Genomic DNA, 22,705 nt, shown 5'->3' on the forward strand with positions numbered 1-22,705 from the left:
CTGGACGAATTGCCACCAAATTTGGCCTCAAGACACCTACTAACCCAAGGAGTGATCATCACTTAAAAAAATTGATTTCGTCATTTGGGAATTGTAGTTACTGGGATTTTTAGCTAACCTACAGTCAAAGAGCATTCTGAACTCCATCTATAATGGAAATGAACCAAACGTGGCACACAGGACTCCCATGACCAACAGAAAACACTAGAAGGGGTTGGTGGGCATTGACCTTGAGTTTGGGAGTTGTAGTTCACATACATCCAGAGAGCACTGTGGACTCAAACAATGATGGATCTGGACCAAACTTGGCACGAATATTCCATATGCCCAAATATGAAAACAGATGGAGTTTGGGGGAAATAGAGTTGTAGTTGCTGGGATTTATAGTTCACCTACAATCAAAGAGCATTCCGAACCCCACCAATGACAGAATTGGGGCAAACTTCCCACACAGAACCCTCATGACCAACAGAAAATACTCAACGCCATCCAGTCCAACTCCCATCACCAGGGCAAGAAAACAAAATCAAAGCCACCCAGCCATAGATATAGAGATATATATGATTCACAGAGAGAGATATAGTATCATAGATTTGAAAGGGACCCCTAAAGAGGGACAATTATATGTTGCATGTTCCAGAGTAGACAAACCAGACAATATTCACATCAACACTGACAAAGAAATAAAAGCATAAAGAAATTCCATATATTAGAAATCAACACATTCTCATTACTTTATTTTCCAGATTACCAGACTGGGCCACAACAACACGTGGCAGGGGACAACTAGTCTGTCAATATAAGGCTGGATATGGGGCTGAAATACACTTTCAATCCCATATAGATTCATCTAAAGCAGGCATGGGCAAACTTGGGCCCTCCCTCCAGGTGTTTTGGACTTCAACTCCCACAATTCCTAACAGCCCAAGTTTGCCCATGCCTGATATACAGAGAGACACTTCAATGAAAAAGCTTTTTTTGACAAACTTCTCTTCCTTCTGTCCAGCTGGAGCTGTTTTTCAGTGCCTAGATGGCAGTGGCGTGTCTTCAGTAAAGGCTCGTCTACAGTCAAGCGTGAAGGAAGTGCCCCACTTGAGCTGCCAGGGCTCAAGGCCGTGGAATCCCCGCTCTGTCGTCAAGGCGCAGCCAAGCCTCGGTGGCTCAGGACTCGTTGCTAGGGGGCGGGGCCAGAGCCAGGGCCGGAAGTCGGCCGCCACTTCCGGGTGGGCGGGGAGAGCGCCGGCCATGGAGTCTCTCTCGAGGCTCAAGCGGTTCGACGCTTTCCCAAAGACTCTGGAAGACTTCCGCGTCAAGACCTGCGGAGGGGCGCTGGGTGAGAGGGGCCGCCGGGCCTGGGACGGAGGGGGAAGGCGGATTGGCACCGCTCTCACTGCCATGGCCATCTCACTGCCATTCATTCTACACCAGGCATGGGCCAACTTGGGCCCTCCCTCCAGGGGTTTGGCACTTCAACTCCCACAATCCCTAACAGCCTCAGGTTCTTTCCTTTTTTTTCTCCCCAGGAAAAGGAAAGGGCCTGAGGCTGTTAGGACTGGTGGGAGTTGAAGTCCCAAACACCTGGAGGGGCCCAGTCTGCCCATTCTTGCTGTAGATGCACCCTTGGACTCCTGAATGTAATTTTATACACAATACTACAATAATACCGTCTCCTGCCATGCTGTGGCCCTGTCTGCTGATCTTGAAAATAAAGTAATAAGAAAGTGTTGGTTTCTCATATATGTAATGTCTTTATGCTTGTGGGTAAACAGTGTTTCTTGCTGTTTCTTTGTCAATGTTGATGTGGAGAATGTCTAGATTGCCTATTCTGGAACATGCAACATATAATTGTCCTTCTTTAGGGGTGCCTTTCAAATCTATGATACTATATTTCTCTGTGTGTGAATCATATATATATCTATGGCTGGATGGCTTTTTGTCAGGAGGGCTTTGATTATGTTTTCTTGCCCTGGTGATGGGAGTTTGACTGGGTGGCCTTAAGTATTTTCTGTTGGTCATGGAGGTTTTGTGTGGGAAGTTTGCCCCGATTCTGTCATTGGTGGGGTTCAGAATACTTTTTGATTGTAGGTGAACTGTAAATCCTAGTAACTACAACCCCCAAATGTCAAGGTCTATTTTCCCCAAACTCTATCTGTGTTCATATATGGGCATATGAACACAGCTACCTATCTGACCGCATCTCTGCCTATGAACCCACCAGGAGTTTGAGATCTCCCGGGGAGACCCTGCTCTCGATCCCGCCTGCTTCTCAAGCTCGGCTGGCGGGGACGAGAGATAGGGCCTTCTCGGTGGTGGCTCCTCGGCTGTGGAACGCCCTTCCTACGGACATTAGACTAGCACCATCTCTAATGGTATTCCGCAAAAAGGTGAAGACCTGGATGTTTGTGCAGGCGTTTGAGTAATTTAGTGCAATCTGGTAATGGAACATAGGAATGGAACAATGGACGACGAACCTGGACTACGCTTGGATGATGAGAAGATTGGGTACGGTTGTTTTTTGTAATAATTGTGCATTGTAATTGCTTATTGGTAATTTATGGATAATGTGTTAAGTCAATTGTTATATGTTGTATGGAACCACTGCTGTTTCTACTGTTTTTACTGTTTGTGAACCGCCGTGAGTCGCCTTCGGGCTTGAGATACAGCGGTATATAAGCAAAGTAAATAAATAAATAAATAAATAATAAATATGGAATATTCGTGCCAAGTTTGGTCCAGATCCATCATTGTTTGAGTCCACAGTGCTCTCTGGATGTAGGTGAACTACAACTCCCAAACTCAAGGTCAATGTCCACCAAACCCTTCTAGTGTTTTCTGTCGGTCATGGGAGTCCTGTATGCCACATTTGGTTTAATTCCATCATTGGTGGAGTTCAGAATGCTCTTTGACTGTAGGTTAACTATAAATCCCAGCAACCACAACTCCCAAATGACAGAATCAATTTTTTTTTAGTGATGGTCACTTCTTGGGTTAGTAGATGTCTTGTGGCCAAATGTGGCAGCAATTTCTCCAGTGGTTTTTGAGTTATGTTAATCCCACAAACGAACGTTACATTTTTATTTATATAGATATTGTAAAATGACCTCACAACCTCTGAGGGTGCTTGCCATAGATGCAGGTGAAACGTCAGGAGAGAATGCCTCTAGAACATAGCCATATAGCCCGAAAAACCTACAACAACCCAGTAATTCCAGCCATGACAGCCTTCGACAATACATTGTGAAATGATTTTGGGAATGACACCGAAATTAGTGGACCTTGAGCCACCTGTCACATTCTCAGCAGCTCTCGTAGAAAACTGTGGATTTCCAATTTTCAGCTAAGGGATTATTAGTATTACCACATTTATTTATAGCCTGCTTTATCTCCCCTGAAGGGGACTCAAAAAGTGGCTTAACACAAAAGTGGCATCAGCATAACAACTTTAAAATATATACAAATGTACAAACATTAAAACGAGATTAAATATAACCAGTATTAAAAAGTCCCCAGTTAAAAATCATGAAAACATATAATAATAATAATAATAATAACAACAACAACAGCTGCTTTATTTTTGTATCCTGCCACCATCTCCCCGAAGGGACTCGAGATAGCTTACATGGGGACAAGCTCAGGCAAACAAGGATTAAAAGATAACACAATAAACATTATACCTATGTAAACATCATAAAACAATATTCAAAGTTAAAAACCACAGCACCCCCTGAATTGATCTTTAACACTTTCATATTTTTAAAAGTCTGCCTGAATAAAAAGGTTTTAGCCTGCTGCTGGAAGTAAAGCAGGGAGGGGGTCTTCTGGCTTCTCTGGGCAGGAAGTTCCAGAGTTGAGGGGCAGCCACCGAGAAGGAAGGCCCTCTCTCATTCCCAGTAATTGAGCTTGAGATGGAGGTGGGACCAAGAGAAGGGCCTCTCCTGAAGATCTCAGGGTCCGGGCAGGTTCGTACAAGGGGATGCTGTCGGGTAAATAGCTTGGACCTGAACTGGATTATTAACTTGTATCTACATTTTTATAATTCCTGTGTTGTATTCTTTAGACAAGGAAGATTCAGAGTTAATTTTGCCAATGCCTTTCTCTGAAATATATCCCACAGCACATTGTCTCCTACAGCTATATGTTCATGCTATCTGTTTTACTTTTTAAAGAGCACACCATATTTCCTGAATTGGCACTCCTATCTCTGCCAGGTGTTTATTTTGTCTTATGTTCCTCTATGCCAGTGTTTCTCAACCTGTGGATCCCTAGATGTTTTGACCTTCAACTCCCAGAAATCCTAACAGCTTCTAAAGTGGGTGGGGTTTCTGGGAGTTGTAGGCCAAAACACCTGGGGAGCCACAGGTTGAGAATCACTGCTTTATGGGAAAACTTCACCTGGCCATTGATTTATGTCTTGCACTCTTTATCTCTTAAGGGATTCTTGTATTTTTGGAAGCTTCTGGGAAGTATTCAAGGGCTTTTAACTTGCTCGGTTATCAAGCAACCTGTTTATTCAGTATAGAGACTGATAAACAACTTCTCATGTTACCAGATGCTAGGATGAGTACAAGTGGAAACATATAGCTATATGCAATGTTTGCTTTTCTTTTTATTTACAGTGACTGTGATAAGTGGCCTCATCATGTTCTTACTGTTCTTCTCAGAGCTCCAGTACTATCTCACAAAGGAAGTAAGTGAATTTAGCTCTGTTTCCAAATGCAATTCTGGCTTTGTCTTTACATTCTGATGCTGGAAGCATCAATAATTACAGATAGTGTATCAGCCCATGAAACATTAGAGCCAGCTCCTTGTTCATTGGGTTACTGTAATAAATGGTTTTTCAGCATACCAGTGTTTCCACATGACAATTGGTAAAGTTAAGAAAGAGGCCATGTTTGCTAACCTTAATTTCTTAGAATAGGAGTGATAAAAATTTTAAACATTTTCACAGTTGATAAAAAGTTATCCAGACCTTGTCATGATGATTTTGTATAAAAAGCTCTGTTTTCCTGATTAGATATAACAAATTTATGTAACATATGTTGACTAGTTTTTCTCACAGATGAAAGGGAATGCACAATGTGCTATTTCTGTTTTATTTCTCCTTTCCTGCTCACTGAGATCCTCTGTTTCTTCGTGCTTGCCTGATCAAAGGAGGTCAATAAGGTTATAGTGTTCATTCTCCTGCCCCAGTAATGTCTAGCAATAATTGCGTCTCTAGGTATTGTCATTTTCTTCACTAGAGATTATGACCTGAACAGGAAGACAAAAGTTAACTTGTAACTCACTCACTGTGATTCTGAATATGATAACGCTCTTGAGCTACATTCTTTACATCCTGTTAGTCAGGTAATCAAGGCTGGCTATGGTCTTTTATATTCGATAGCCTCTAACCTTGTCATTCTCTGACATCCTACAGAATTTCCTTTTCTCTTATGTTGTCTGAAAGTAGGGTGGCTAGAAGTACATGTCCATAACAAAATTTGGAAGGCAGCAAAACAGTTCCTGTGAATTTCTAGATGAAATGATTTCTGAAAGAAATTTGTCTTTTTATCAGGTTCACCCAGAATTATACGTTGACAAGTCACGAGGAGATAAACTACGGATAAACATAGATGTTGTCTTTCCACATATGCCATGTGCTTGTAAGTAAAAGCGATGTAATCTGGCCTTTTAGTTGTATAAAACAGTGAAAATTGGACAGTATTGTGACACTGGTACCAAGCTTTTTTAAACCTTTGTAGAAACAATGTTTTTGAAGGTGTGTGAGGGTTGTCAGTTCTTAGGTGGTAGTTTTGATATAGTGCAAGAAAGTTTTTTTTTCCGTTTTCACTTGCTTGCTTATTACTTTTTACACTGCAGCATATGATGAATTGTGGCACATGTCATCCAGAATTCTTATTTGTAGAAAGCTATTTTGTACATAACTGGTTATAAGGACATTGCTACTGTATTGGGACTATGTTATTCCCAGCCTTTCTGTTTGTTCTGTTAAAAATGTAATACAACTTTTTGGTTGCCTGACACGATAAATAAATAAATATGTGTGAGATCTCTTTAGTTGGGGATTGATGAGCCTTATTTGTGTAGGTCTGTGCTGCATTACTTAGTGAAAATTCCTTTATTAGTATAGCCACTTATAGCACTGTAGATGTCATTTTTAAATATTTGGTGGTCTTTTAAAAACAAATGCTAGTCAACCATAGTAAGCCTTGGGAGGTTTCTGTGAGAACAACTCTATATTCTCTTTCTTCTGTTCTGTGTCAATGCAGTGGGTACATCAAGCAGTTGCAACTTTAAAGTACCATTTTGAGATCTTAGAAAATCTTATCCTGCTTGATATTTTTCAGATTTGAGCATTGATGCGATGGATGTGGCTGGAGAGCAACAGTTAGATGTCGAACACAATCTCTTCAAGCAGCGCTTGGATAAAGATGGCAAGCATGTGACTCCAGAGGCAGAGAGACATGGTAGAATAGATTTGCTGTTCCACTGTGGGAGCAGTATTTCAACAAGATGCTAACAGTGGGGTTTTATTCTTTAACATCTGGTATGAAGGTAGTTGAAATCACAAAATAGGCACCTTGTCTAAATAGGGGCCACGTATTTCCTATTGCTAATGGAGGCATGTCTGTTTTAGCAGTGGCTGGGAGTACACTACATTGATAGAGTAATGCTTAATCTGTTTGTTGCTGGTGCTAGTATTGTGTCTTTATTTCAGAGCTAGGAAAAGAAGAGGAGACGATATTTGATCCAAACTCTTTAGATCCTGACCGCTGTGAAAGCTGTTATGGAGCAGAGTCTGAGGACATAAAGTATGTTTGGCTTCTTTCATTATAACCTATGGGATTGAGCAAAAGGATTGCATAGCCATAGTAACTTCTAGATCAGTGGTTCTCAACCTGTGGGTCCCCAGGTGTTTTGGCCTACAACTCCCAGAAATCCCAGCCAGTTTACCAGCTGTTAGAGTTTCTGGGAATTGAAGGCCAAAACACCTGGGGACCTACAGGCTGAGAACCACTGTATTACATCTTCTGGAAAGAAGTGATTACATAGTCGCTTATAGTCAGGAATGTTTTTCTCCTGTTCCGATTTCTTAAAGATGGGGTTGACGGGGCTCAAGAGGCCATCATAGTTAATAAATGGACAAGAAGGAACATCATTACCTTTCTGTCCTTCAGGTGATGATAGCAACTCTGTGTGGCATTAATTACTCAGCCCAACAAAAAAACCTTGGTGTCTTGGTTTTTAGTCCTGTTCCTGGGACTATTTGGGGTGCTGATTCAGAAAATTGCATGTTAGCTTTGATTTCTTAAATATGGTTATGATTTTCTGTGGGTGAGCAGATGGTGACTGGTAGTGGGCATATGTTCATAGAGCTGAAAGGGGAAAACTGGTACCATTTTGGGAATGTTGGCCCGTGTTATATATAGAGGGAGTGGGAGCCTAACTCTCCATAGGATTTGGTCGCTTACCATGATTACAGGAAGGCAATGTTACCTCCGTGAGTAAAGTCATAATAGCAGAGAGGACTATATATGGTTGTACAAAAATGCTTATGTTTGAGTCAAAGTCAAATATGCATAAGTTTTAAAATCAGTTATTTACTCATGGAAGCTAGTTACAGCTGCAGTTGGTAAATTGCAGCAGTAACTTCAAACTTTCTGTGGTCTTGTTTGCATAGATATTTTCAAGGCTTCATATAGCAATCATTGTTGCTGTAAATTGGCCTGTGTGGCAGTTCCTGAATGGAAGATGATTCAGTCCCATTCCCTGTTGAGGATGTAGTAGAGAAACTTGCATATACCTTCAGCTTAGAATCATGTTGCTGGCAGGGATTCCAAGGCTCATCTACTTCAGCTTCTGCCAGGTCAGGAATCTACCCCCAAAGCATCCCTGAGCAGTGGCCATCCAGCCTCTTTCTTAAAAGCTTCTCAAAACATAACTGGGATTGCTTTAGAATGTAAGCTACACTACTACTCAGATAAACTGTTCTGGAAGTATAGAAGCCATTCCGACTGGATGACAAGGAGTTCTAGATTGCGTATGACTTCATGCCCCTTGGCAGTTCCTTATAAGGCAGGGATATATCTTGTGAAGGCCACAAGCTGCACCTAGCATATCAAAGACCCCAGGATCTATTTTAGCCCTTTATGTTTTTGTAAAATCTCTCTGAATGGAATATTCCATGGTAGAATTCCTCAGGAAAAATGATTTCAAGCTCTATGGCCTTATACAAAACTAGAAGTGACTATCCATCTGGTTTTGGAAAACAAATGCATGAATTCAGCCTACCAGGATAAGTTGGCAATACTGAGTTCTAGGTAAAACAATATTTTCAGAATGAAAGGAAACATTTTCAGCTTGTAGATGCTTTATGATTTTAGAGCTGAACACATCCACTGAATGTAATGTTGATTTATTTATCACAGGTGCTGTAATACTTGTGACGATGTGCGAGAAGCATATAGGCGACGAGGCTGGGCCTTTAAAAATCCAGATACTATAGAACAGTGCAAGAGGGAAGGATTCAGCCAAAAAATGCAAGAACAGAAAAATGAAGGTTGCAAAGTGTATGGATTTCTAGAGGTTAATAAAGTAAGTTTTGTCATGTTTATCACTCTTATTTTGTCAGATGTTTGGAATTCTAATGCCAAAGGTGGCCAGGAAACAAACTTTAATGTTTGTGCATTCAAAATACAGAAACAAAGGGAAGAAAAAGAGAAAACAAAGTTAAAAATAAAAAGTAAAAATATTATTCTATTAAAGATCTAACCAAGTACTACTAAAATTACAATTTTAAGAGTGCTATATTTCTTGGGTATCTAGATTTTGCACATACAGGAATAATGATTCTGGGTATGAAAGTGAATAAAGTATCAAGGTATCTTCTGTATCTGTCCAGTAATTTTTTCTGCTGTATTACCTAATTTTGGATGATTTTTATACAACATCAACATCAGAATCTGAGTTTGTACTATAAAATACTGTTTGCAATTCTGAGGAGCAGATTATTTTCAAACTTGCACACTATGGATTGCTGAATAGTTTGATGAGGTGTGGTTGTCTTTTTACAGGTAGCTGGTAATTTTCACTTTGCACCAGGAAAAAGCTTCCAGCAGTCTCATGTTCATGGTAAAGTAGTTTGTATTCTTCTGAATCGTTTTTGTGATGTTGCCTTTTTCTAAACCAGAGGGGGAACACTGTTGTGGCTATCTAGGGCTGCTATACTAGCTAGTGATGAGGAATTACATGTTGTACTCTGACAACATCCGGAGAGCCACAGATAGCCCCACCTTTGTTCTGATTTTTAAGAAATACTGTTAACTGTCACGAACCACTCTAGTATGCTATCACTAGAGTGAGAAGGGACTAGGATTGTTGGTAAACATAAGACTCTATATATATGAGGGGGGAAAAACTGTAGTGCAAGGGTATTGAACACCTAGATTTCCAGACATTTTGTCTTGTCATCCCCACTCAGTATAGCTAAGGTTATGGAGTGCTGGGAATGTCATCCCATACATTTTGAAAGTCAGTGTTTCCCTGCCTCTGTTGCCACATTTAGTCTAACCAGATCTTTGTTTTTCTTTCATAAACCTAATACTATAAATAGCCATGTCAGTGTCAGGATTAAAATGTTAAAGTAGCCAATAAGTATTAATAATCAGGAATTAATTTAACAACTTAAATAATAAACTAATATTATTTAAAACATTTATTAACAGCTTTTCAATTACAAATCTTAGAGTGGTGTATGAAGCAAAACATCAACATTCCTAAGTAAAATTTCAGCACAATTTCACCTAATTGTTCAAGTTATTTCCAACTTACGATGCCCCTAAGGCAGGCGTGGGCGAACTTTGACCCTCCAGGTGTTTTGGACTTCAACTCCCGCAATTCCTAACAGCCATGCCTGCCCTACGGCAAACCTATGGCAAGATTGCTTTGGAGGGGGCTTGCTTTTGCTTTCCTCTGAGGACAAGAGTGTCTCTTCCCCATGGTCACATAATGGGTTCACACTATGGCCAAGGAAGGATTTGAACCCTGGTCTCTCAGTGCGGTAGTCCAATGCTCAACGCATAAAACCATACTGGCTCTCACTTTCACGGAATACCCCAAAGAAATATATTTCGAATATTCTAAAGATACAAGTTGACATTACTTTAAAGCAGCAACAGTTAGTCCCTTGACTTTCTGTTTGAGCCTAAATTCTTTTGGGCAATTACACTGGCATAAGTTTGGGCTATTCTGTGGCTTGAAATTTACATGCTTGTGTAGGGTGCTATCTAACACTCTGTTATACAAGAAGTTCTCCTCTTCCCTGCAGTTATGCAGTCATAAGTAATTGAAATACAGAAATTGTCGTTTCCCTATTCATCGCTCTGAATTGCTCATTCAAGAATTGGTAGCTTGAAGAGGATTTCAGTCTTTGCCTTGTTTCTGTTACAGTTGTAATCCAAAAACCTTCACATTATAATGCTGCAGACTGTTGTGTAGTTCTGTTTCTTTCTCATATGAAAGTCAGGATGTGAATATATAGATCCAAACTATTGGACTGTGACCTAAAGTGAATAAAATGCTTCATGAAAGAAATATTTTGGTTTCCTCAGGGTTTTCCCCCCTCAAAATGAACAGAGCACACATATCCAGTTGATACCTTGAAGCAATTGTCTGCAACCCTTATAAAGGCTTCCTCTCAAGGTTTATGCTTGGGTACTCTCCATTATTAGTTTTTATTCCTACTATCAAAGTGCAATAGGTCTTTTCAGAGCCTCTGTATGACAGTTCTGTAGATTAGTACGCCATATACGTCATTGACCTATTGCTTGTTTCCTGTTCAATAACACATCCTTGTACTATTGGGAACTTTTTAAAAGGAAAAACGTATATTTTCTGTTTGGCTTTTGTTTCCTATATCCTCCCAAATGGCAATTTTGGATTTTCTGTTCTTTTCTGTTCTTCTCCTGACTTAACTGTCCTTTGCTAAGAATTCCACAAATACCCTGGTAAATAGAAATGTGTTACCAATGAATTCTGCTAATCATCTCAGATATATATTTCTACTGTTAGTCTTTGGTCAAATTTAATCTTTGGTAAAAGCTAACATTTTTCTCAGTTTTTAGAATCTTGTTTTAGATGTGAAAATCAACATCATCAAAAGTATTCATCTTGTTTAGATACATGAATAATCTCTGTTCTATCCCATCTCTTGAGATTTCACAAAAAATGTTATTTTGCTAAAACTGCCATTTTTCTATATATTTTAAGTTTTCCCATATCTAACATTTCTGCATCCCGTTTTCTTGCTCTTTCAAAATTCCATCATTCCTTCCAAGGCTCATATTTTGTCATTTTTCAGTTATTTTCTCATCCTCTCGTTGCTTCTACTTCATAGACCTATACACAATTTTAGAATTTTCATTTTTATGAAGTGTTTGTTTGGCCACATAAGGTCTTCCTTTGATTTCTATTGCCTCAGTACTTCATTTTCTATATGTCTTCCTGCCTCTTAAGATACTGTCAGTTGATCTTGCTTTGCTATTTGTGCTCTCCTTGTTAAAGCAAGTTTATAATAGAACAACATGGGGTAAATAAGAATTTACCATACACATCCATCGAAAGATGAAGATAATGGGTTTTAGAGTCTTTTTGATAGTCCATATTACAACATTTGTGACAGAGATGGACAATGGCTGACTCTCCAGACATTGGTTTTGAATATAGATACCTGCCTGGCTCCAACTGCACTCCATTGTTTCTAGTATAGGACCTGACCTGACAGATATCATTTGAAAGACAAGTGAGGCAATCCCATATACTATTTGGTCTCCTTCAACTTAAGTGGAATTTAGAATAGGTATGTTGGAGCACTTCATCCATGTATATTAAACCTCATAGATATATTTATTTATTTATTTATCGTGTCAGGAGCAACCAGACAGAATATTAAACATTTATTTATATCTATGAGCAACATGTCTAGTTGCTCATAGATATAAATAAATGTTTAATATAGTGAAATATAGTGAATTTGAATAGTATCTCTAGCAATTTGGTCCCAAGTATCTTCTCAGCTCTGGAGATTATAAACTAATCATCTGTCAAATCAATCATAATAGAAAATGCTGTGTATTCCTATTGAATTACATTGTGAAAATTTAACAGATACCCCTTAAATTGGCTTCACTTGGTCAGGGCAGAAAAAGCAGAATAGATCACAGGGGCATCCTATGCATCTATGATATTAGAGTGGCTATTCATGCTCATTTTAAAGGCAAATTAATTCCTTGCTAGACTTTGCACACTGTAAGTTAAAAGATACAATGTCTGTTGTGCTCATTCTCAAATGTCTCCTCACTGTAGGGAAGACTTGAAAAAGAGTAGTAGGAAATTGAATAATTCCCCCTTCTTTGTGTTGTACATCCAAGACTGAATACTCAATACTCTGTGTTCCATGAAATCCTCTTTTTGCAAAGCACATTCACAAGGATGGCTCAGCTGGGACGGGTTGAAGAAATACTTGATATAGTTCAGCTTATAGCGTATTGATTTCTTCCGTGATTCTGTACCTCCTACTGTCCAGCAGTAGACAGCCAATGCTTCATCTCTGGTTGATTATATTGGTGGAGATTTCACAAAATGTATGCTGTAAGCTTAGGGTCTTGTAGGCAACATAACCAGTGCTCCTATCAACAGAATTATTTTTTTAAATTGCCTTTGATTTTTGCATCCTTGCTTTACAGTGTGGAGCTCTGAACATTTCTCTCTTTCTTTTCTTAATCCTGCTCGTTTTTGCAGTGCACGCTGTTGAGAGTAAGTGTTGCTGTCTTCTTTCCTTTATTAATTCTGTCCCATCCATGTTTAATCTAATTAAACTTCTCCAGCTGATGCATGGCACTGCTTAAGAATTAGAGTTATCAGTAGACTTTGCATGCTTTCAGTCAGAGGACTACAGGTGGATATTTTTCTCTAGACATCAGAGTTTTTAAAAGATTTCATTTTGATTCACAGTTCTGTTCTCCTCTTTAAAACTATGTTGACTGATCATAAAGACAAAACCGTGATATTAGGCCTTTTTATCTCCTCTGTCCTCATATTCCAGATAGAGAGCCTGTTTACTTTTAGCAGTGCACATATAGAAGCCCCTTCATATTTTCTGTGGAACACACTGATTTCAAGGATTAGAAGTGTGGGTACAGGCCTGCTCTCCATTAAGTGATTATGGTGTTGAAAGTGAAAATAAAATTTATGGTACAATAGTCATCTGAATATGTGGTGTGTGCTTGTTTAGTTTTATTAAAAATTCCAATCACTTTAGGCCAAATCCTATTGATTTTCAGTGCAAGAAAGGGGAAAAAAGTAATACTCTGAATTTTTATGAATAGGGTGAGTTAGAAACATGTCTTCTCTATCCATGTAGCACAATGGTTCCCAACCTTTTTTTGACCAGGAACCACTCTCCAACATAAGTATCAAAAGGATTATGAATCAGTTTTTCGTCAGCTTTAGATTTGGTTTGGTTATTTGGGGTGCTCATTCAGAAAACTGCATTGGACAGACCACATCAGCTCTAGTTTCTGATACAGAACATATGCCATCCAGTAGTTGCCATGTGCTCACCCACAGAAAACCATATTTAATAATCTGGAGCTGATGTGGTAATCTAATTTGAGGCAATGGTGTAGTAATGGTAAGGCCGTGGACCATATTTTCATTCTTGCAGACCACTGGTGGTCCATGGACAACAGGTTGAGAACCACTGATCTAGCAGTTGGTTACCAAGGTAGTTGATGATTACAGCTTAGAGGTAATGTCTAGGTTAATTTTAAAAGCTGTTAGAGGAGTTGTTCATATGTAATATAATTGAAAAACAGTTGTTTCCCAGTTTCAGGATAGAGTTTTGCTGTCAGACAGTTCTTTAAGGTCTAAAGTTGCATGTTTTTATATAATCTCCTGAAACCTGGTGATGTCGGCCAGTTGAAGGTTCTCTTGTGGTAGCTCCATTTATGGCACACTAGAATAACGCCAGACAGGTGCACCAGTTTTAGGCAGGGGAAGTGAGAGAGACTTTAGAATAGAAACTCCAAACACTTCATGTTGGTGACCCACTTTTTATGCATCACTTTGTGACACAGTAATTCAGTTTTACTAGCAAACTGGAGGTTAAACTAACCCCTTATGAGAAATACAGACACATACAGAAATTGTAATAATGAAATGTATAGGGACACAACATATCTCATGAAAATCTTTCATTTATACTTCTAAATATGAGTATATATGATTTATTGCTTATTTCACAGAGACGCAGATGTTTCTTGTTACATTTGTGTGACACCTACACAATGCAGCCGACACACTAACGCGTTGCAACAGACAGTTTGGAAAGCTCTACTTTAGAACTGAAAGAGATATGAAGCCAGGATTATAGTCATAGCAAATTGAAACGTTTTTGGTGATGACAATAAATCTAAACAGCCCACTTATTACATATCTCTACCACTCATGTCTACAGCAGTAATTAATATAAAGAACCAAGAATATAAATGTGTTGGGTTTTTTTTTTTTAAAGAGAACAGCAATATTAGAAATTTCTTAGAAGCCTAGTATTCAGATTCTTGCCAGTACTGGACATTAACAGTAAGAATTTAATCTTTAATCATTACTTTTTAAAATATATATCATTCATTGTTGGTCATGATTAATTGAAAAGGAGACATCCTCCAGATATCCTTTTGGTGTCTGTTTTCTGTGAAAGACAGGCACTCTAGCATTTTTTGATTAAAGTTTAATTATTTCCAGCAGGAATTGATCCCTATTTATAAATACAGCTAGAACTTCAGAAATTAAAGTCTTGATAAACTTATATTAAACTAAACAGTATATAAATATATACTAAATTAAACATAAAAATGAGAGCGAAAGAAATCTGTTCTCTTCACACAAAAATAAAACAATAGAAGCTATCTATAAAGATCCTGTACATTTTTTAGATTGTTGCAAAGAGAGAGAAAGTTATATGATTTCTCAATAGTAAGATGATAACATGTCTTCCTGATCTGCAGATGATATTGTCACCCTTTATTGTTTTTTTAATATTGATAAATAATCTAGAGAGATGTAAGTTTAACTTAGTTTTCAAATGACATTTGTCAGGGAAGCATTGTGGATTTTTAATACATCTTTGTACACACTTTGAAAATGTACTCTTAAAATTAGAAAATAATAGTGTGACAGAATTATATTATTTACTTGGGATTCTATTGCATCTATTGCATTTTATGTAAAACAGATTCCATATGTTTGTAAGCTTGAGAATAGACTGTCTAGTATCACTCTCCTGTCCTCTCAAATGTCAAAAGGTTCAGTTGTATTATATATTTTCAACTGGCAACTTTTCAAGGAAGAATTGCAACTAAATTGAGATATTATTACTGGAAATTTTATATTGCTCATGCCCTAAGTGTTTAACAATTGATGGAAGTCATATTTGCAAATTGGAAAATGATATTCTACAGAACTGAAGCTAGGAAAATGTCGTTCAGTAGCCAAAGTAGGCAATAAAGTAGTGATAGAAAAAGAGAGGCATCTCACTCCTTGCATGTCTAATTAGTGTGGAAAAAGAGATGAGAAGATATTTGCTGAATGAATTGTATGCCATGTGCTTTATTAGGAAATGCTGTGCTTGTAAGAATGCTATAATTTTACTTTCTTTTTGAATATTTTAAAATATTTTCCCATTAAAAAGGGTTGGGCAAAATAATCTCAAAATTATCTCTCTCTTACAGTTCATGATCTGCAGAGCTTTGGACTTGACAATGTAAGTACCTTGGGAAAGGCAGACTGTGGACTTTTTATTCATGTCTGAAGGGGTAGAGAACAAGTGCCAGTGCAAATACAACTGATTTATGTGGCGTTAGCATGGCCTCTGAATTTGTAGAAATCAAAAGGCACGATTTGGAATAAAAACTTCACCCAATTGTGTGCTGATGAGCATGCAGTTCAAAATATTGCTGAGAGGTCTTCCCTCTTTTAAGTATATTCTGCAGGAGCCTTTTTACTCTTTGGTAATGCCTCTGCCTATAAACAACATATCTGATTCCTGGGGTTCTTGCTCCCAGAGGGAGAATATATATAATTGCAGGGAGATGAGTGTATTTCTGGCACAGCTTTTGCCCTAAGGTTGTATATTCATGATGTTGGATAAAAAACGGGAAGCAACATTAGCATCATCAGCTTGCAGAAAACAGGCACAGATGCTGAAGTGCTATTGCTCTGTTTCAGACTGAGCAAAATGGAAAATGACTGATCTAATTTACACCTATTGAAGACCTGATTCTATCAAGAAGAGAGAATGCCATCAGTTTTTTTAAGTGCCCTTTGTTGGTTCTGTAACCGCTTGAAAATGTTGGCCTTTTTTCCCCAGATAAATATGACCCATATTATCAAGCACCTTTCATTTGGGAGAGATTACCCTGGTATTGTGAATCCACTTGATGGAACAGTGGTCACAGCTCAGCAAGGTACTGGCTTCAAACTAAGTAGATTTTCAGTATGCTAACACCTCATTTTCAGGTTGAATGGTGAAGTATAATAAATCCCGAAAACAAAGACAAACAATCACATGTGGTAATATTGTACGAGATGCATAGATATGCTTTTATCAATATTCTATTTATAATATCTCTCAGAGTTGAGCAAAGAGCTATTATGCCATTCTTTGAGATTATGGGAAGGGAGCATTCAGCTTCTCAGTTGCTCTTCTTCTATAAAAGTCATCTTCCTGTCGGAGAGATAGTGATGCATGTATATGAGAACTGTATAGGTTCCTTTCAGATCCTTTTATTTCCCATCTCAGTGCTATACTTTGCACAAGTGAACCCATTTTAAGTCAATTCTTCTCTAAACATTCAGTCTTTAATTTAAGTACCTAAGATATTAACCTATAGTGCATACATAAATATACTCAACACAAAGTAAACTACAGAATGGAACATCTCTTTGTTTGATTTATGGATACTAGTACTTTAGTCTGTAACCATGTGGATACAGGTATGCATAGTGTCAGTATCTTCAGTGTCTTCTGTTATCTACAAAGCAGCTGAAGGTTTTGCTTAGGATCCAAATGGATGTGTGACTAGTTCTGTGCAATAAAATACACAAAATTTCTCTTTCGTAAATGTTAATGTCTGTTCCATGAGCTAGCTTCTGCTATGGAGAGGATTTTCAAAAGACTTTGTGATATGACATGAGTGTTTGTCATTCAAGGGGAAAACTTTCCTCCACCTTCATATCTCTTTAAATCTTCACTTCTGTTGTCTTTGTTTCTGAACGCTTTATTTTGCTTCTCAGCTTCCATGATGTTCCAGTACTTTGTAAAAGTAGTCCCTACAATATATATGAAGGTTGATGGTGAGGTAAGAGCTATTTGATTTTTTTAAAAAATTGGTCTTGGATTTAGTTGTTTCCTTTTTTTTTTTTTTTTTTTTTTAGAGTCAGGCTTCTGTTGTGCAGCCAGTGAAAAAGTAGAAGCCTGTGCTTCCTTTAAATAAGAATTGATTGATAGATTGATTTATTTACACTCCTTATTTATTTGCTTCCAGCATTTCTCCCATTTTTGTGGCCCAGGAAAACTATGGAGTTTCTTCTCCTACCCAAACCAAAAAAAATTGGTAGCTGATAGTGGCAGTATTCACTCAGTGGGCAGGGAGGGCCTTGCGCAAGGAGAATAATTTCTTGTGCAATGCTTGAAAAACTGTAATGGTGACAGAACTGAATGTTACATGAGAGCAAGTCACCAGTAGAATTCTAGCCAGTGTCTCTGGCATGAAAAGGAAATGTAGAGAAATTATGGTAATGATGTGGTTATGCGTATGTGTAAATATAAAGAAGAGGAAGAGAGAATTAAGCAAAATGTACTTAACAGTGCTTCTAAATGGGAGAGAATTCAGAGAACCATAATTTAATACAGTCGTCCTAAAGGCCATAAATCCAACATTGTATTGTGCTGTTTATCTTTTAATTAAAACTGTTTTCTATTTTTGTGTTCTCTAGGTGGTCAGGACAAATCAGTTTTCAGTAACTAGACATGAAAAAATAGCTAATGGGCTGATTGGAGACCAGGGTCTGCCTGGCGTATTTGTGCTATATGAGCTTTCTCCAATGATGGTAAAACTAACAGAAAAACACAGGCAAGTGGTTTTCACATGAAACTGTGAGCTAGCCCTTCCCCCCATGAAATGTTTTGCTTGTATCATGTTCTGTACATATACAAATTTACTGTTGAACTGGTTGTTGAAGTTCTCTGTTCTGTTGGAACCTATTAAGATAGCTACCAAAGTATTCCTAAAGCATAAGGGTTACAGCCTGTGTTGGATGGGGTTACACGCCCCCTGAAGACGCAGGTTCACAGCTTGGGAGTGATCCTGTACTCATCGCTGAGCCTGGTTTCGGCAGTGGCCAGGGGAGCTTTTGCACAGTTAAAACTCGTGCACCAGCTGCACCCATACCTTGGAAAGTCTGATCTGGCCACAGTGGTCCACGCTCTGGTTACATCCCGAATGGATTACTGCAATGCGCTCTACGTGGGGCTGCCTTTGAAGACGGTTCGGAAACTTCAGTTAGTTCAATGTGCGGCAGCCAGATTACTAACTGGGGTGGCATACAGGGAGCATACCACCCCCTTGTTATGCCAGCTCCACTGGCTGCCGGTCCATCTCCGAGCCCAATTCAAAGTGCTGGTTTTGACCTATAAAGCTCTATACGGTTCGGGCCCAGCTTACTTGTCTGAACGCATCTGCCCCTACATCCCACCTCGCAATTTAAGATCATCCGGGGAGGCCCTGCTCTCGCTCCCGTCAACAGCGCAAATGCGGCTGGCGGGGATGAGGAGCAGGGCCTTCTCGGCTGTGGCCCCCCGTCTATGGAACACACTCCTAAAGGAGGTAAGATCTGCTCCCTCGCAGATCTAAAAAATTAAAATCATGGTTCTGGGACCAGGCCTTTGGACAATAGATGTATGCAGCTTTTAGTGGGACAAGGACTGGAACGACGACTCAACTGATGGGATTGTTTTATGGTTTTAATAACTGTTTTGATATTTGATGATGTACTGTTTTTAATATGATTTATGTTTAAAGTGTGGTTTTACTGTTGTAGTTGTAAGGCATTGAATGTTTGCCATTATCTCTGTGTAAACCGCTTTGACTCCCCCTTGGGGTGAGAAAAGCGGTATATAAATGCTGTAAATAAAGTTAAAATTGTATTAGTTGTGGGACCTGCAAGCCCACTGTTCCTTCTCACACTGCTTTTGATCTTAATTCTTCCATTTTCGGTTAAACACTCAACTTTTTCAGAATGTAGTTTTGGTGTGTGTGTGGGGGGGGGGGAGGTGTCTTTTAGGGGCTCCACTTGGAGAGAGAGGGCAGAATATAAATGATGGTGATGGTGATGATGATGATTATTATTATTATTATTATGTCCTGAAAGAGCAAAATAGCCCCTGAAGATTGCCATTAGCAATGGGATGTCATTCTCAAACATCAAAAATATAGATGCAGTGGCATATTTATAAAGCTAAAAGTGGGGGTGAATCTCCCGTCCTTTGGAGCATGGCCACTTTTGCAGTATACATAGTCAAGTGAAGTTCATGTTTTGTTTGTTTTTTCAGTGTAGAAATATGTAATTTATAACGTGAATACTTCCTAATACAAACATTTGTTTCCTCTTTAGGTCCTTTACACATTTTCTCACAGGAGTCTGTGCCATTATTGGAGGAATATTTACAGGTATTAGATTTGCATTTCAGAGATCCGAACCATCTTTGGTCTACATTTTAGTTTGTAAATGTTTTGAGCAATGCAGGATACTTATTGAAAGCATTTTTAAGAACGACAACTTTAAAGATCTTCATTAATTACAAAAATAACAGAACTATTATTAGTAGTGAAAACAAATGCTAAAATATGACGAAGATGTTAATTAAGTGTATGATGTGCTCCAGATGTGCAGCTCTGCATTTCCCCCACTGCCTGGTTGCTGTCAAGTCCCAAGAGTGTGACCTGATTTAACCTTTTTGTAGAAAATATGTACAGGATGCATCTTGAAAAATCTTAAATATTGGGAAAATGCATTGGCCTTTCCCTCACCCTGCTTATCTCTGCTAAGAAAGCCAGTAGCTCCTCCTAGGACTTGGCAGCTTTAGGCAAGTAAGAGAATTTGGGATGGAACACAGGAAAACAACAATATGCTGGCCTGGTGTTGGTATGCTTCATATGTTCTTTTGGAGTAGAGACTGGCACTTCCTTTCTCTCACAGCAGTGCCCAAAGTGCACACTTCCATAGCCAGATGCAAAATCACTGCAGCTACACTGAGGCCTCCAGCAGACTCTTGAGCATCCTTGCGCCCCATTGTACATGAAATGGCTGGAGAAGAGACTTCACAGGCTGTACAATAAGTCTGCGGTGATGATCTATGGCTCAGTCTAGCATAAGCCGGCATATGGAACTACTGAGCCATACAAGATTATAATCTTTGTGTGCATTTGTGTAAAAAAGTAAATAAGCATATTGTTGTATAAGCATTGTTTGGTGCTCTTCCAAAGTATTTCCTATGAACAGTGATGTCTAGTTTATTTACTATGTATGACGTATTTCTTCAGGTATGCAGTATCATTCCTATACTTTAGCATGCATAGAAATGTATCTCTATACCTGCAGAGCAGAGTTTTTTTGTTTTTATTTTTGTTTTGTTTTTTGCTTTCTGAAGAATGCAAATTGCTTATTTTTTTTCTGTGTTAGCCATTGTGTTAAAGTATTTTATGTTTGGACTTGGAACATCTAGATTGACTCTTTTTTTCTCTTCCCAGTGGCAGGACTCATTGACTCTTTAATCTACCATTCTGCACGGGTCATTCAGAAGAAAATAGAACTTGGGAAAACGACATAAAATAGTGTCTGCACACTCCTTAAAGAACTTGAAAGAAACAAAAAACATCAATTCTTAGGCCAATGTCTGATAGTGTTCCAAGGGAAGATTGCTGGAATTTCAAGAAACACTGAAAATAGTTCCTAGTTGGAACAAATGAAAGAGGGCATTAATTTATACATCCATCTTTTCTGGCAGTTATCAAGACCATAGATTTCAGTACTTGCCTTATACGTTGCCGTTTCTCTCAATTTCTAGATTCTGAAGCAAAGAGCAATGGGCTCCAAAATGTGAAACTCAAGACCTTTTACATGTGGGAAAAATAATGTTTTGTATTTAATTTGTATCCAGTGATACTTTTAGGATGTGTGTTTGGAAGAATTTCTCAGGAAGAAGTTTTAATAAAGACCCCTAATATTTGTTCTCTGTTTATTCTGTTAAGAAATATTGCATCAAATAATATTGCCCCACAAGACGTGATCACTTCCCATCTTTCTAGCTGTCCATTGTTTTCTTTTTAAGTACTTAGAAAGTCCCCATTTTGTATATGCCTTAGAAAAATAAGAAAAGTACTATACACCTTGGTTTATCTAGTGGACATTGGCTATCTCACATTTCTAATATGAATCTTTCTGACCCTACCTTGAGATCATTCTCTGACTTTCTGCCTAGAAAGTGCATGTGTTGCCTTAGGCACCTTCACATCTGGTCAACTTCAGCACCTTCTTGGAATCACTGGTGTTGTGTTTAAGTCTTTGAAATCCAGGTGTTGAACGCGATGATCCTGTGGACATCCATCATGAAAAGGTTTCCATTAATTGGTTGACCTTTTAGAGTAGGAGGGACGTTGCTGCTTTAATTACACGTTTTGCTAATCTTGTCCCATCTTTTCTCTCCTTTAATGCCTCACACATCAGTTAGCTGTATCTTAGCCTTATATCCCTATCAAAAGAGCATCATATGAAACTTGTGTTCATTGTAGTGGTGATCAGAATGCTTTAGCCCAATTATGTTGCACTAATAGTAGTATTTGAGAAGTAAAACTGATAAGGCAAAACAAGACTTTTGTCTCGTATTCTGCCCAATATGTGCTGACTAGAATACTTTCTAGCCCACATCCTCCTCAGTAATTCCCAAGTAAGTGTGTTTAGGGTTCTAGCTTTCTGTTAAATACAAATCCAAATTACAGGTTTATGTACAAATACCAGTTGTTTGTTGGCCAAAAAAATATCAAGAGGAAATTAAAAACGTTGATAAGGACGCTTCATCTTTGGGGATCTTTAAGTAGGTTGGATGGATATCTATCAGAAGTGCTTTAGTTGTGTATACCTTTGTGGTTTGGACTAAATCAGCGATTCCATGGACCACCAGTGGTCTGCAAGAACGAAAACATGGTCCGTGGCCTCACCATTACTACACCATTGCCTCGAAACCACACGGCAATGGCGGTGACTGGTCTCGCAAAACCCTCTTATAGTGCTGAAGCAACTATATAGAGATGTCAGGAGGGGAGAGGCTGACTATCCATGAAACATCACTACTACCACATCAGCTCTAGATTATTAAATATGGTTTTCTGTGGGTGAGCAGATGGTGGCTACTGGATGCCATATGTTCTGTATGAGAAAGAAGAGCTGATGTGGTCTATCCAATGCAATTTTCTAAATTAGCACCCCAAATAACCAAACTGAATTGAAAGTTGACCAAAAACTGATTCGTAACCCTTTTGGTACTAATGCTGAAAAGTGGTCCCTGATCAAAGTGGTCCCTGGTCCAAAA

General features: G+C 38.6%; 1 protein-coding gene across 3 annotated transcripts; it reads left to right on the forward strand.

Annotated features, from left to right (window-relative positions):
- Positions 1–1,206: 1,206 nt before the first annotated feature.
- ERGIC3 (ERGIC and golgi 3) lies at positions 1,207–21,346 on the forward strand. 3 transcript variants are annotated; one of them, XM_060772420.2, is made up of 14 exons: positions 1,207–1,333; positions 4,617–4,687; positions 5,555–5,642; positions 6,348–6,467; positions 6,719–6,812; positions 8,430–8,595; positions 9,075–9,132; positions 12,799–12,813; positions 15,789–15,820; positions 16,427–16,523; positions 17,353–17,417; positions 18,055–18,191; positions 19,732–19,787; positions 20,868–21,346. In XM_060772420.2, the coding sequence occupies exons 1-14, from the start codon at positions 1,246–1,248 to the stop codon at positions 20,945–20,947; spliced, it is 1,167 nt and encodes a 388-aa protein (XP_060628403.1). In that variant the 5' UTR covers positions 1,207–1,245; the 3' UTR covers positions 20,948–21,346. The 3 variants fall into 3 exon arrangements, with proteins under 3 accessions (XP_060628403.1, XP_060628405.1, XP_060628404.1); XM_060772422.2 differs by having other exon boundaries at positions 6,348–6,434; XM_060772421.2 differs by lacking the exon at positions 12,799–12,813.
- The last annotated feature ends 1,359 nt before the right edge of the window (positions 21,347–22,705 follow it).

Source organism: Anolis sagrei, chromosome 4 (assembly GCF_037176765.1).
Source record: "Anolis sagrei isolate rAnoSag1 chromosome 4, rAnoSag1.mat, whole genome shotgun sequence".
NCBI classification, from domain to species: domain Eukaryota; kingdom Metazoa; phylum Chordata; class Lepidosauria; order Squamata; family Dactyloidae; genus Anolis; species Anolis sagrei.